This window comes from Cyrtonyx montezumae, unplaced genomic scaffold (genome assembly GCF_038088225.1).
Source record: "Cyrtonyx montezumae isolate F1298 unplaced genomic scaffold, pur_monq_1.0 scaffold_4, whole genome shotgun sequence".
NCBI lineage: Eukaryota > Metazoa > Chordata > Aves > Galliformes > Odontophoridae > Cyrtonyx > Cyrtonyx montezumae.
In genome coordinates this window covers 20,817,907-20,834,806 of record NW_027072045.1, presented here as the reverse complement: position 1 = coordinate 20,834,806, position 16,900 = coordinate 20,817,907, and the positions used below count along the sequence as shown (strand labels likewise).

The 16,900-nt window shown below is 38.2% G+C and overlaps 2 protein-coding genes across 2 annotated transcripts in view; both read right to left on the bottom strand.

Annotated features, from left to right (window-relative positions):
• TSPAN14 (tetraspanin 14) overlaps positions 1 to 16,900 on the bottom strand; it is a 197,389-nt gene that overhangs the window by 78,820 nt on the left and 101,669 nt on the right. The gene's annotated exons all lie outside the window — the stretch shown is intronic.
• SH2D4B (SH2 domain containing 4B) overlaps positions 1 to 16,900 on the bottom strand; it is a 63,033-nt gene that overhangs the window by 38,602 nt on the left and 7,531 nt on the right. Inside the window, exons 2-3 of the mRNA XM_065746349.1 lie at positions 7,852 to 8,011; positions 6,181 to 6,328 (exon numbers count right to left, since the gene is read on the bottom strand). Coding sequence (XP_065602421.1) covers positions 6,181 to 6,328; positions 7,852 to 8,011 — 308 coding nt within the window. The remainder of the gene's footprint in view (positions 1 to 6,180; positions 6,329 to 7,851; positions 8,012 to 16,900) is intronic.

Sequence of the window (16,900 nt, the reverse complement as noted above, 5' to 3'; positions counted from 1 at the left end):
AGCTGAGCACCATTAGTTTACATAAGCAGAGGATGTCTCCTTGATCCTACTAAAGTAAATTGAAAGACCTGAAATACTGAGTATTGATAGTGATGTACATGTGTAGAAAATAAGGCTTTCATAATGCACATGGTAATAAATGAGGCTGATCTTAATGTTTCTGAGGAAGAAAAGCCCCGTTCTTCACTGATTTTTTTCATATATTAATGCCAGAGTGTCTGATTACTTCTACCACTGTTCTCACATTGTTATCTCCTGAGTTTTAAAAAGATTAGTTGAGTGGACACTTCATTATTTCTGAAATGTCAATGCTTTTAAGAAGTACAGATCTCAAAGCCCAGAAGCTTCTTCAGAAAAAAAAACATTCTTTCTTACCTATCCCACAGAACTAGGGTTTTCTTACTTCAATCGCTAGTAAATGTTTTTAATTCCTTCTTGGAAAAAGCATTCAATCAGCTATTTTTTATTCTTATGAGATAAAAGAGGTAAACATTATTCTCCAAACTGCAGTGCTTAAAAAAAAAAACTCCACTGCATATAGGTTATCCTTTCAGGAAGACATATCAGCATAGAGATAATCCTGAATTATCAAAATGTTTCCATTCAGCATCTTAATCCACAAAGTGAACTTATTTGAAAAACCAAACAAACAAGAAACAAAACAAAAACTACCAGAACAAACCCCTCAAGAATCTACCACGCAGCAATTTTCCTGAATTGCACAAGAAATTTGTCCCAAGTTTGTTTTCAAAACAGCTGTCATTGAAGAATTTGTAGACTATCGAGAGGTATTTTAGGTATTTTTAGGTATAAGAATACCTAAAAAAATAGAATTGAGCACAATTCTTTAAGGAAAGCAGCAGTGGCTATTAGGAAAATTGTATCTTTTTTCGTGGGAACAAGGATCTTTAGGTCAAAGAAGAAACAGTAACAACAACAAAAACATTCAACATTAGTGCTTGACTCTAAATTGACAAAACTCTTTTTGTACCATTTTATACTTTTGAGCAAGCTAGACTTTAAATAGTATTTACTCAATATAGTGCACGAATACGAGTATAAATATAGTTGGAAGCAACCCCCAACAGTCTGTGATGGGAAATGGCAATTTTTAATATGACATTAGAAAGATGGGTAAACATTTGGATAAGTATGAACAAAAAGTGTGTACTTCTATTAAAAATGAACAACAATTGGACTTTTCACACTTACTCCAATGGAAAACAAACAGCACCACGTTTATCTGCTTCTCCCTGTGAACCTAATCCTTCACATCAGAGCTGAAAGTAAAGAGCTGTAATAATCTCCAACCATCACCTTCTTCCTCACAGCTGAGAGACTGCACTGTGTGCTGCGATCCTTTCATCTCTTACAGAATAATTAGGAAGGTGACAATTCAGTGCATGGTTGCAAATTGCCAAGAAATACCAACCTGCTGCAACAAATCATACTGGCAATTCAATAGGCAGGAGTAATCCTCTACACAGCTTTAACTCCACTGAAGAATGTGAACATGCTAAATGATCTTATCTAGCCCTTGGCATTTCAGCATTTACCACAAACTTGTTACTGTAAATGTGCATTGCACAGACTTCGACAGCGCTACTTCAGCCAGCTCTAAATAATATTTAATCCTAGCCAGGGTTACTTTCTGGTGTTTCAGTCCAACACAGATGGGAGGAGATTAGGTCAGTATTCAGTTACTGCTGCAGGATGGTTTTTAAAATGCCCTGGGAAAAGACAGAACACATCACTTACTGTTTTCCAATGGAAAATGAAGCTTCTGGCTACTAAGGCTCTCAGAGATACTCTCGGGAGCATTACAGGATATGGGGCAGCTGAATGACTGCCACCCTGCTTGGGGCAAAACACACACAGAGGGTCTGTTACAGCAGCCATCTCATAGATGAAGGATACCTGGGATTCCCTGCACAGTTCAGGCTGCCAGGGACTGGCAGCCTGAGAGCTGAAGTCAGCCTGCTGCAGCACAGCTGCTGTGAATTTCCTGCAACTCTCTGCAGTCAGCCTAATGCTAGGGCAGTGTCAAGGCCACCTGCCAGAGTACTGCAAGCACAGCTCATTTTCACATCTGAGGCCTTAGGTCTCCCAGCTTCCAATAAGAGAAACCGAAAAACCCAGGGTCCTCGGCTGCAGGACTGTGCTGTCAGCAGGACTGGCTCAGCAGGACTGACTTCAGAGATCAGCATTCTCCACAAGCCCACCTGGCAGTCTCCAGCAGAGCTGTGTGCACATAGCAGAAATACTTCCAACCACTTCCAGCGTTTTTCTGAGAAAATTCTCCCACTTGCCTCAGAAAGAAAAATGTTTGCAGAAATGTATTGTTTTCTCTATCACCAACGTCCCAAGAGGAACACAGGGTTTGCATCATTTTACTAGTCCACGCACACATTTTCATGGAGACAAATGCCAGCAATTTAGGTGTGCTTTATGCAAAATTCACATTTACATAACTGATATGCCCCAGGACATGTTATTTACATACAGTTCATGTGGGCGGGTGCCAACATCACTCTCTGCTTTGCAAAGACCATGTTTTAGATGATTTTAGATGAGGTACAAAACAAAGGTGAGGACTATTCCTGATTAGGAAGGAGCTGAGATTTATTACATGTGCTAGAGGCAGACTGCCTTTGAGCAGAATCTCCTAATAGCTAGTTTCTTCTACACAGTGTAAATTCCTGGTTTTGCTGGGTCCAGAATAAGGACCGCAGCTTCTGCAGCACAAACAGTACCCATGTTAGTGAGGAAAAGATTTTTCTTCAAAGTTAATATCACAGTTCATTCATGTAGGATAGGAAAACTTTAAGATCTGTTTCCCAGCAGAAGGTAAAAACCTGCCTCAATCCAATATTACTAAAGAAACATTTACATAGAAGAAATTAAAAAAATTCTTAACTATGGTGTCAAAAAGGCACGGAAATGAAGCATTACCAAATTATTGCAATTGATATTGAATGTACTCCACTGATTTTGGAATGAGTTAGATGCAAAATGCCAGCAAGAAGCTGTCATCTTATTCTTGCATTCTGAACACACTATCCTTGGGAAAGAGTTCTGTGTTTTCTTGGCACAGAGCACATAGCTGAAATTACAGCTTATTTGCACTTAGAGATAACAACAGACCCACTTAATTGCTTGATATTTACTTGGAGACTTTCTTTTTTTAGAGTAGGACAGAATGCTCATTGCTAGATCATAAGGAGTCCAAAGTACTGTAAGTGGCAATTATGACATTTTACTGTACTCCTCTACATCATCTGAAAAAAAACTGGTCCACAGCATTCTGGGCACAGGAAAACACAAACATGTTGAAAGCCCATCTAAGCCAGTGGGACAGAAGTGTGCTCTGTCCACTAAGCACAAGTAGTCCTTATTACTTTCCTGAACGAGAGCACCAATTACTCTTTTTCCTCTCTGAAGGTTGTTTATAAACCTGCCTTCTTTCATGAGAATGAAAACAGCCAGGACACAGAAACTCTCCCTTAACACATTTCCAATGGGAATTAGTCATAAACACTTGAATAAAAATTAAAATTAAAATAGTGGCAGGAAATTATAACTATATTCCTCTCTTGTTGCCTATGATAAAAAAATAAGGATTATTTCTCCCTTAGTGCCGCTGTCATTCAAAGACCCACTAAATATTACTGTATGCGTGAAAAAATAGTGTTGATTAAATTTGATACCCAGATTTTGGTTAATACCCACGGATTTTTATAAGATACAGTCTAGCTTTATTGTTAACTGTGCTTATATAATTTGACAGGTATCAGATGTTGTCCTATAGATAGCACTTTACTATTAATATTTTCTTGCTTTATGGAGACCACAAAGAACTGAGACAGTATCTCTCTTATTTCTAAATGCACCTGAAGGATGTTATCATCCTCTTCTGGCTCACTGAGGATCACATCTTTAATTTATCCTATGACTCTGTACATTGCACTGATAAAAGCAGGAAATGATGTCTATGATCTCATAGCCTTCATGAATTTGCAAGAAGATTAACGACAGTAATTGGTTCTCTTATTTGTCCTTTGCAATAGATGCACAAAAGAATAGCAGTCCTTAAATTGCAAAAATAGAGCAGTATACGTGTATATTCTAGCATCATAAATTAAAGGTATTTTTGTTTAAGAGACACCAAGGAATGCAATATTTTTCCAATTGAGTTAGAAAAAAGAAACAGGAATCATCACCCACTTTGAGATGTTAGATATTATTTATCTAGTGCAGACAGCCTAAAAGTCCTGAGATAGGACAAGAATATACAAGTGTTTTAAAAAGGAGAGTTTGTAACACAATGTGGTTAGAAATTAAACACATCAGCAGAACAGAGTTTCAATCTCTCAAGACAAAACTCTTCAAGAGGACAAAGTCTTATTAGCAGGCACTGAACTTCTCACACCTTAGTTTTGGAGACTGCTTTAACTACAGACTGGTCATTAGCACAGAAGGATGATTACCAATGCATTAAATGTCTTAAACCTGCTAACTGACCTGCATTTGGTTCCACACTCTCAATCATTCATTAAAGGTACATTTCTTCCTGATTTCAGTGATTGCAGTCATAAGGAGACTGATTAATTCATCTTTTTCCCAACAAGGAACCAAGTGAGATTAAATAGACTGGTGGACAGAGAAGCTGCTGCTGCCGTGACATTAGCTTCTCATCAAGCAAGATACAATGTGCAGAATTTGCTGCCACTCTTTTCAAATTGCAGAAGGGTAGTTTTCCTTAATAGAAAAAAATGTGACTGCTGGCCACTGAATTTTCCTAAGTTATTCACCCAGCTTTTTGAAATAATCTCTTTGAAACAGAAAACAACAGTGAACAAGAACAGCTTGTGGACATTTGCACCATCAAATGCACCGTAAACCAACCACAGAGCCAAAAGTGAACAGGCCTGCAGCAGTCTTTGTTCAAGAGCATTTTGCTTTCTGGAAAGCAAAGGAAGGAACATTTAATTAGTTGCTCTGCTCATTATTCATACATTAATAAAGCTACTTGAAGGGTACAGTTTCATTACTCACTGACATCAACTTTCAAAAGCCTTGTTCTCTCCTATGAATTCAAATTAATTGTGCAAAAGTAAATCAACAACTTTGTGCTGCAGAGGCCCCTGCTTTGTGCTATACAGCCATGCTTGAATCCCAGTCCCACTGTTTGTCAAGTGACAAGTAACTTGCTGACTCTAGTTGGTAATCAAACCATATAAACAAACACTCAGATTTTCAGAAGTTGCCCTGCTTCAGAGGGACTAGGTGATTCCATCCACAGTTTCCACACATTTAATCACCATCCCAGTAAGAGAAAATTGACATTAGCAAGCTGTCAGCAGGGGATAGTGAGCAGTGCATAGATGGAAATACAGATCTCCTACAAGTGATGCTTTGCTACAGGTTTTCTCCATGGAAACCCAGCTGCACCAATCTTGCCCAGTCCCACAGTACACATCTCAGACTCCGAAGATTGTGATAACGTGATAGTATCTCTGCATACTATGACAATTATATTTTACTGCTTTTATTGTTATGAAATAAAATGAAAATGAAGAAACAGGCATCCATTTCCTGCCTCATCTTCAAATTATCTCTGAAAAGAGAATCTTGAAAAAAGTATTAAAAAACAAAAACATTAGAATACTATAACTGAGCTAATGGAAAAATTCGTGATGGTGTCAATAAAAATCAGGTAAATTAACCACATAAAAGAAAGCTTTTTCCCATATGTTGAGTAAAAGAAAGATCCACTCTTCATCACTTCAACAGCGATAGAATTTTTAAGTCAAATATAAGTGCAGTGCACACAAAATACACCAAATACGTTCAAGCAAAGTATTCTAAAAAGATACATTTCACAATTGAACATTTTTCCCCCAGTATGATTCACTCGGTAGAGCTGACTAAACAATTCCATCAGTGTGTGAGCTGAATAACCCATATGATTGTCCTGACACTTTTGAATGAGATAAGTAATTTCTTCCCATCACTCACCCAGCTGTGCTGGTGAACATCATGTAGCTATTTGCATATTCTAGGATGAAAAAACACAACTTTGATTTTTAAAGCTTATTAATAAACATGCACCGGAGCTGACAAGAATTTTGAAACTATGTAAGAACACTTCCAAAAATCTAAATATGATTCTGTGCAGACCTTCAGATCCTCCTGAATTTTTTCCTCCTCCAATTTTGCTGCTTTTCGATCTTCTGTTTCGATTTTCCATTTTTCTGCTACTATTCTGGCTTTTTCTTGAGCCATAGCATCCCGGAATTTCTTTGTAATTTCAGCTTCTTTTTGTCTCCTTCAGAAAAGAATTTGGAAAAAAAAATATACTTTAAGATAACTTAAGGCATTTTTTTAAATTATTATTATTGAAGATCATATTTTAGCCATTAATAGGTCCCCGGATGCAATAAATAATTAGCATAAAACATCATGGAAATACAAAAAAAAAAAGAATTAAAATGCATTTAACAAGAAACCAACAAAGAATGGATTTCAGAAAACAGTTCAGAAAGGGCACTTATCCAATTTTTGATTAATGTCCAATTCATACAGCATCTTCTAAACTTAGATAAATAATTATAAGATATTTTCTAGTCATGCTCTATCTTCGCTGGCTGAAAACAGATTTTTACTGTTAGTCTACCAAACCGTGGTTGGGAATTTATCCACTCTCAAATAGCAAAGGAAATGTCTGCCAAATTCTAACAGTAAAGCATTTATTAGTAGCGACAACCTAAAAGGAACACAGAGCATAAGGTGAAGTTTTAATCCCTGCTTAAATATGCAATCATTATAAGCAAGAAGAATCTGATATGAAAAGCAAACTCATAGGATAATCTGACATTTAATGTGTTACTTCTGAGCAATGAATTGCAAACCTAAGAGCAGGAAGCAGGCAGCCTATGTCGCAACAACATCAAGCATCAAAAGACACCTCAATCTCCTCCAAAGCTGGAATGAGCCCCACTGGAAACTCCAGCATGGCACTTTTAGTAATCAGCTTTTGGACTGCTGGGATAAGAACTAATAGAAACTGTATGCACATAAAGCCAAAAAAAAAAAAAAAAAAAGGATATCTACAAATTCCCACTGTGGACACAGATGCGTGATGCAAAAAATATTTTCTAATTTCATCATCTCCAAAACACATTGTTTCACATAATCACAAAACTGTAGAGGTAGGAAGAATATCTAGTCCACCGCTGTCCAAACTTTGGACTTGCCTGAGGCCACAACGAGTGAAGAGGAATTGTCTCGGGCCACATAAAAAAATACATAAAAGAATTAATTTATATAACTACCAGAAATCAGGGAGGGTTTTTTTTTTATATTTTATATTAAAACATTAAAAAAGCAACAACAAAAACCCTGGTGGGATATTTGATCATGTTTTTGAGAAACTTATGTAACAGTCTAGTTTGATGGCAGTTGTTGCCACTCTTAGTGAGCGCAAGATGTTTGTCCGAGATTTTTGATGAAATTCCCCTCTTCCTTTTCCATCACCTTTCAAGTTGGTAGAGAATAGCTTGGCAATCACCTCTGCCAGTTGCTTCACTTTTATTTACTTACAAACTGGACAATCGTTTAGAAAATTCCCCAACAGAAAAGTGTTCCCTAAAATTATTCTTGTGCAAGAGCACTTCTTATTAAAATAACATTACATTTTTCATACGATGAAAAAATCACCAAAACAAATGAAAGCAAATGTTGACAAGACATACTTACCATTTTTTACCCACCATTACCTGACACCCTTTTACAAGGCCATGTCTCCCATTATGCCAACTGGACCCTGAATTCAGATTCTTAAATCCTCACCATAGCTCTTCTGCCTCCTTCTGTGCCTGCTGCCTGGCGCGTTCAGCTATAAGCTCCTCTGATATCTGTTCATACGGCTTGTCACCTGGGGCTTCTCCCATAACCCAGACCCAGACCTCGCCATCCTTCCCACGCAGCCACTGCACGTGTTTGCCATCACCTGCAACAGCCACCAGAAGAAAAAAAAAAAAGAAAAAGGGAAAAAAACAAATGTAAGTGCAGGCTCAAATTCTTACATAAATATAGAGGGAAAGACCAGAAAAGTGTAGTTTGGAAACAATTTACTATTCAGAATAAGACACTACTAAGAGGCTTGATGAAATCTGAGGATTTGACCAATCCACCATGCTAGAAGCAGGGAAGAAAGTGTTTGTACATTTCAAAGCGTGTAATCTTTGAAGACTCGTTGTTCTATCAATAAATAAATAAATTTCACGTGTTTTCCATAATTTAGGGACTGTGATCCCTTTTTCATTGCAGAAACTATACTGTCTTGCTAATTCAGCAAAGGATAAACAAAGGGAACAGCAAGTGAGATGGAGAGATAAAAATCACCAGTAGCATTATGCAACTAGTAGTGCATACTAGTATTATTAGAAGTAGTAGTAGTAACCCACAGAGAACTCTGATTGCTGGGCATACAGAGACCTCAGCTGAACTTCCAGAAGAAATCAGGAAACTTCATTGTGTGAAGGAAGAATTACAGAAAGCCTATGCATTAGAGCACACCTCTCAACAGCAGAAGCCTTTCTGTTCCAGTAGGCAATTCAGAAGAATTAAGTTTCTTGCTCAGTTTTCATGAAAGACACCATGCAAAATTCTATGGATGCTGTGTTGGCAGAGTGATTTCACCAACACCATCGCAGCTTGTGCGCTCCTTACAATGCAGACATTTGGAAAGACCTCATTTAAAAAAAAAAAACCTGTGAGAAGCTTCCTGCTGAGTACAAAGGGTACTTGATTAGATGCTATGTGACAAAATTATAAGTCACATACACTATCACACTTATTTTTTAATTAATTAATTCTTTTACCTTTATGCATTTTAGAGATTTATAAGAAGCAATCAGTGGAAACACCCTTTGCATCCATTTTTGTTTTATTTCTTGCTGATTTACTGAAACTGTCCTTCACAAAAGGACATTTCACCACAAACACTATTGCCAGTATGGATAACAAAAAGAACAGAGTAAAAGACCAAAAGGGAGCAGCAGTTAATCTCATTTGCTCCATATTAAGCAGGTTCTTCTGAAAGTAATACCTCTTGTTTATTTCCATGGAAATGACAACTGATAGAAGAGAACAATAATACTATTTGAGAGAGCAATTTCTCAGCTACCAAATAACTATTTTTCAACATAGTCATCACCATTAGCTAGGCATTTTCTCCAGTGATGAACAAGAGCCTGTAAGCCACACTTGTAAAAACCTGCATCAGCAGAGGTAACCCAACGGTGCTACTGCTGAAACACACCACCCATCACCTCACTGCGCTCACATCCATTGTTCAGTCTTCATAAACATTCAGCAAACATCAATGGATGCTATTATATCCACACGGAGGAATTCCATGCCACATCTTTGCTACATACACACTTCCATGTCAGAAGCCATTATGCCTGACTGCTCCTCTGCTGCCTCCTGTGACATGGCAACAAAATGTAATGGAACGTTGGTGGGAAGGTTCAGCCTCTACTGCCACAGCACCAACATTCACCTCTGAGGTTGAGGGCTAACATAATAAAATAAAAGGCATTATTTCCAGAGCAGCCCTCAGGCATTCCACTAGATTTACCCTCTTGCCTTCATACTGAGACCAGAAAATTCTTTGTGGCCACATATTACCCTCCAGAAGGCATCCTGCTTCATTTCAAGATATGAAAAAATGGACAGCCCTCATCTTCCTATCTAGTTTTTCTCTGATCACTTTTTTAGGAGTTAAAGTAAGTCTGGTCATAACCAAACCTTCGCTTCCTGTCTTCTCTACTTCATTAGCTTCACTGCTCCCACCATCTTCTACTACCTGCTGTTCTGCAGCTAGGCAATATACAGATTAAGGTTTCCTAGTGTATAATCAATATTTTTGACATCCCAGACTGAAGAGAAAAAACTGCAGAAGGGAACAGAGCAGAGCTGTAGGCAGCAGGCCATGCCAGTGCCAAGCCACACTCAAAAATGTTGACAATGCAAACTGAAGTAAATGAACATATTACATCTCTCATTGAAAGCTGATACTCCACATCAAATTTGAAAATGTGATTTGTAAGAATTCCCTCTGTTGGTCTAATGGTACTAACTACATTCGGCAGAAAAATTTAAGATAGCAATGTTTTCCTTCAGTAACTCCCAAACACTCTGTCTTTTCACAGCCTATCAGATTATGTCTCAGGATAGAAATGTGAACATATTCTACCGTGGCTCTATTGCATTGTATTAGCACATTTACATTGTATTTTTTCTTACACAACATTTGAAAACAGTCTAGCAAGAACAGATTGGTCATATCAGTACATGTCCCTAAGGCTGTCATCTACTGCATTTCATGCATGGACTTGAATTTCACAATCTGAGAAGTATGGAATGATTTCCTACGAGTATTTTCTCTAATTTAGGGAGACATGGAATTGACAGAGATCACTTGATGGTTAAGGAATTAGCTGGACAGTAGCATTCACAGTGTTTGCAGTCAATGGCTTAATGTCCAAGTGGAGATACGTGAACAGGATTGGGACCAGCACTATTTAATATCTTTGTTGCCATCATGGAAAGTGGAATTTAGTGCACCCTCAGCAAGTTCGTGGACTACACCAACCTGAATTGTACAGTCAACATGCTGAAGGGAAAGATGCCATCCCAGACAGACCCTGACAAGCTTGAGAAGTAGCCCCATGGAAATCTTACGAAGTGCAACAATGACCACTGCAAGACCTTGCACATGTGTCAGGGCAATCTCAAGCACAAACATAGGCTGGATGGGAAATGAATTGAAAGCAGCCAGTTGCGTACTGGGCTGCATGAAAACAGGATGGCCAGCAGGTCAGGGAGGAGTCCCTGTCTGCTCCACTCTCACGAGGCCTCACCTACAGTACTGTGCCTGGGGCCCCAAGTGCAAGAAAGATGTGGAGTGTTTGTAGCAGGTCCAGAGGAGAGTCCTAAGGATGCTCAGGGGGCTGCAGGACCTCTCATATGCGAAGAGAGGCTCAGGGAGCCTCTTCTCTCAGGTGAAGGTTCTGAGGAGACTCACTGCTGCCTGCCAGTACCTAAAGAGGGCATACAAGAAAGCTGGAGAGGGACTTTTTTTTAAGGAGAATGCCGAGACAGGAAAAGGGAATGTCAGCAGTTCACGGGCTGGTTCGGCCCGGTTCCGTGACGCTTGGGACAGGGGACCCACAGACCTATGCCCCAGGAGAGGAGAAGGGGGAAAGGGAAAAAGGCAAAGGGAGATGGGCCTAAAAACAAAACAGCAGCAACAATCTGAGGAGGAAAGCTAATTTACTAAATAACATATTGGAATGCAAATTAACACAATACAATATAGGTTCATAAGGTTGGAAAGGACCTACAAGATCATCTAGTCCAACCATCCTCCTATCACTATCCCTACCCAACTACTAAATCAAATCCCTTAGCACCTCATCTAAACGCTTCTTGAACAGCGCTAGGGATGGTGCCTCAACCCAATGTTCCAATATAAAATCCAACCCAAAATTCCAATATAATTGGAATTAAAGCTAATAAATCTAGGCTAATAAATGAGAGAGTGTGTAAGGCCTTACACTAAACGCTGAAGACAACAGTGAGCACCCACTGCTGAGTCAATCCAAAAGGAAAGAGAAAAAAAGATAAAACCAAGGAAAACCGTGTCTCATGACACACAAACAGTTTTTATCTTTGCCTCTGAGCAGAAAACAGAAAAACGCAAAGCAACACAAAGTCCTTTTAAGTACATAGTTCTTGCTCTCTTCTGAGACAGATGTACCTGGAGCTACTGATGATCCATGGAGCCGGAGCATTAACTCTTTAACTCCCAATGCACAACATGTTATGATGTGGAATAACAATAACAAAAAAAATACAACCGTGGAAGAGATAATAGCTTTAAAATATAAGGCAGTAGATTTAGGTTAGAAATAAGGAAAAAAAAATCTTCACTATGACAGTGTCAAGGCACTCAAACAGGCTGACCAGAGAAGTTGTGGCTGCCTCATTCCTGGAGGCATTCAAGGCTAGCATGGGAGACATTGAACAACCACATCTAGTAGAAGGCAGCCTATTATTTTATGGTCCCTTCAAACTGAAATTTTTCTGTGATTCGAAGATTCTAGTACATTTTTGAGAAGCACAATTTAACCATAATTACCCAGCCACTTAAAAGAAATGATTGATTTGTAGACATATATTGAGATATTGCTCTCTTTCTTCCTTTTAAAACAATAGATCACTCTTGTAAATCTACAAACAATTAATATACAAAACATTTTGCAAAACATTGGTATAATATATTGCAGTTAAAGCACTGTTCTATAAGTACAGTATACTGCTACATGAACTGACTGTCCAAGTTGAAAGACAACAGAGCTATCACATAATCAGGCAATTCGATGTTTCAGCATTAGACAGATATCTATATTCACAATTTTCTAACAATTGAGCTTAAGCAGATACACCTATATTTGAATTTTTCTTTAGAATATGAGAAAAACTTTCAAATTCAACTATCCTGTATTTTAATTCAAGAAATGACTCCCATGCAAATCTTACCTTAAATTTACTAGAGCTACATTCCCCATAAAGTTGGAGACTGGCTTTACTGCACAATCTGATCATAAAACTCAGCAGTTTCTTAGCACAAAATAACATTCAAAAATGATGAGTGGTCAGAAAGAGAAATAACTCAGGGAGAAGATCTGACATCATGAAAATGGAATTCCTGCCATACGAGAAGCATTTGCAGTCTCAAGATCAAGTTCACAGTGGTCACCTTTTGGGCCAACAATACTGAGCTTGCATTTTCAAACTGCAGAACCAATTGCAAGATATGAGCCGAGAGAACAGAAAACACTTTCCATCAATATTTTTAGGAAACTAGTATTGTCTGCCTTGCTAGTACTGAATTACTACCATCGAGAGCTGATTATAATAAAATAATTTCTACTTTAAGACACTTTTACAGTATTACATTTTTCAGAATATATATATACATATCCTATTCATATAATTTATTTCTAAATGAAACAAATTTGAAATAGAGAAACTCCAATAAGTCTGAAAGGAAAAGACAGGTCCTAACTAAATAAATTTTAAGTCTAAGTGAGAAAGCAGCCAGGGAATCTCATTTTTCTTCTTCAGATACAGAGATAACTGAGCCCAAGAACAAAACCTAATACAAAATCAGGAAATAAAATCAAATCTCTTGAGCCTCAGTCTGATGCTTGATCACAGAAACGCTTCTCTTTTCCTGCAGAGTCTGTGGCAGGCTGTGAATAGTTAGCATTAGGAAGTACTGGACATCAAATGTAGTCTGGATGAGAAAGATAGAGAAAAAGTAAAGCATTTTAGAAACAAGAATTGCCTTATCAGGAAAATGTACTGAATAATTTACCAAGATTTTTTTTCTTTTTTTTCTTTTTCCTCTCTCTACCACTCAGACCAATATTTTATAAAAGTATAGAATGTTTTTTAAAAAATGTGATAACATCTCTGCAGTAACTAAAAAAGGTAACATTACATGCAATTCTCTTAACCTGTCTATGGACAAGCATCTCTTACTGTTACCTAAAAGCTACAACTATACTGCTTTAAGATCAGTAAATAGGTTTCTGCATATTACCAGTTATACAAATGCAAAATCAAGTATGCTAAGTTTGCAGCAATGAACAATGAAAACTTTCTTGAAACTTACAACCTGAAACAATAGTAAGATGAAATAGCACTTCTAAACACAAATGCATACACACAGTCAAAAATGATACCAAATCATGTTTCTATTTATTTGCAGTTATTCAGTCAATTGTATAAAAGGTACGTAAGTATAAAACAACGTCATAGAGAGCAACTTGAGGGTCTCACCTGTAAGAACTGCTAGCCTCTACCAGTGGTACTGCCAATCTCACATTCACACATGCACTGAGCTGGAGCTCAACCATGGGATGAGCTATACATCAAAACAGAAAGCCCTTTGAGCTTCCCTTAGGAAATCCTCAGTGTATGCAGCATATTGTTACTGCCATGGCCAGACACTGTCAGAGAACACAAATGCCAGCAACCACATTGAAAGAAAGTCACAAGGGAAGGTGCCTGGGAGGGGGATCCCACTGAAGGCAACTCTTATACTAAGTCAGGCTGTGATTAAGGCTTAAAGCAAATGGAACTAGGAAAAGCCGCATCTTTCATTGCATCTGCTGATCAAGACAGAGGAGCAGAATCACAGTTTGAGTTTATTTTCTTAAGGAGTTAGGTTTTATCTAGCTTCATTTTCAAACATGCTTGCAATTAAAAATGCTTTAAAAATAGCAATAATCAGAGCAAATAGGATATCACTGGTGTCAGCTCCATCCTCTGAGCTCACTCATTATTGTTTTAACAGCTACAACAGCCTTAGACAATTCTTATTTGTGATCCAGCTTTTCAAGGGAAGATTTTCAAGGGAAGACCTTGAAGGTCTATGAGAGGCTTGATTTGGTGTCAGACCTCCCAGCTGTGCTGTTACTTAGTCACACCTGCCCACTCAGTCCTGTAAAACAAGGAGCACCAGTAATCCCCCTCGCCTTCGTAGAACAGAGAATATTAAAAGCTCTGTCAAGTGCAAATTGAGGAAATGGAAAGATCACTGATTTATAATTTCAGAAGCACAGAAGGGCTTTCAAAGTCTGCTAAAAAGTCACTTTCTCAAAACAGCCTGCTATTTCAATGAACAGCCTTGTTTCTCTAAGGTTTGGCTTCCCACCACAGCTCTCCCACTTGGATGCTACAGATCTCTGAAATAGCAAATTACTTTATCTCCTCACTAGCTGAAAAGCTTTGTAGTCTGATAAATATCTTCTGACCCTCTCTTTAAAAGTATTCCTTTTCTCACTCTGTACTAGAAGAAAGCTCCTGAAACTTAATCTGCATTTGAAATAGACAGCATGAGCATTCACTCTGACATCAAGCAGATCGGCCTGAATCTGCCTCTGTTGGTCAGAAATAAATGCAGTTTGTGGAGTACTTTTGCTATTGTTGTTCTTTGGGAATACAGGTATGTGGTACACTGTGGTCTGAGTACAATCTGCTTTATTTAAGATTTTAGCCTTGGCTTTCTGAAAAAACAATTGGTACATCTTTAAAGTAGAGGCTTGCATTTTCATAGCACAAGTACACGAGGCTGCACTCAAGCTACAGGACATGTACTAGAAGCACACTGATTAAGATGAAAGAGACAACGCTACAAGTTGTAGGCTATCAGTTTCTTGAGTTTACCTACTATAAGTACTTCCTTTTTAAGGAGTAAACACAGTTTATGTTACTGTGAACGTTTCTGAATTACTTGTTAAAGGATAGAATGCACTTTCCTGAATATTAACTTCCAGGAATCCATAAAATGCATATAGAATAACTAGGTGGTGTAATGCAATGACAAAAATGGAAAAGATTAGGTGGTGAAAGTACAGCAATGACAGCAGAGCAGCAAGATCCCAGGCTGCAGCAAGAAGGGAATTGCTCAAACACAACAGCCACAGGCTCAGAAACAAAGGAAAGAAGATGCTTACCTCCAGAAGGCCTCAGCTATGCAGGGACATCCAGGAAGACACCCTTGCCTCGACCCTGCCAGCCCTCAAATGAGGTCTAGGAAGGGGAGCATCCCGACTCCACCACTTCCAGTCACTCAGCTGCATTGCATGCACCTGAGCTCTCCTGGGTTGGCTCTGCCTTCCCAACAGGTGCTCCATCACTGGTTCAAACTGTGAATTAGCATTTCCACTACAGGTGGTAACAATGAAAGCAATGAAAGTAATGTAATCTCACTACAAACAGTAGATCTACTAAAATTAATTACATGTTCTGCCCCTGCTAGCAATCATAGGACCATGAACCCAACTCTTCCAAGAATATCTGTTGCTGCAAACCAATCCTTGAGACAACAAAACGGGGAACAATTCTAAACTTCTCAAGCAGCACCCCAACACTTCAGTTTACACACTGTCCAATTCCAACACTGTGTTGTGTGCCTTCCTAAATAAAAGAGGATTTGCAGGGGGAGAAAGAAAATTCAGCTGATTTACAATAATATATTGACAATGGTTGCAGGATTTCAGTACTGCTGAAAATTCAGCCTTCATGGCTCTCCAGCTTCTTTCTGATCATATAACAAACCCAATCTTATGTTTTATGGAATTACAGCCTGTTGCCATGGAAATAATTATGCTGCAATATACCCCTGCAGGATTAAATAAAGGAAGAGCGACTGCAAGAGAGCAAACATTGAGCAAGGAAACAGTTACTCAGATAACACTTTGGCAATTAACAAATATGGCAAAAATATCTATACACAACACTCAAAGGTAAGTGGGTTTGCCTTGTCAGATGGCACATTTTCAAAGTTGGAATATTGCAAACAAAAAAGAGGGGGGAAAAAATAAAAAATAAGATAGCACTTATCTCTATCCAGTATGCCACAAATATTTTCTCGTCTCCTTGAAGAAAGCATACTAATGCCTATTAATTTTATGATTTGCCCACTTTCAACTGGGAAGTAACATCCAGAGCTTATTCTTAAAAGACACTGTTGTAAATCTACAAACTACAGTTTAGTGGCAATCTCAAGTCTGTCCATTTTTATGTCCCTTTCATTGGAAATAGTATAAAAGTTCAGATACATATCAGATCATCGAGGAAGCTTCTGAGCTCATTTGCATCAGTAGCATTCATTTGATTTAATCTTTCAATAAAAATAAGAGAAAGAAAAAAGCATTATAGTTTCTGATTCCCAATCCCAATTGTCTTTTGTAAACAGTAAAAGTCATAAGCAGTGCTTGTTTCTCACAAAGAGCTATCACAAAGCATTCAAGTT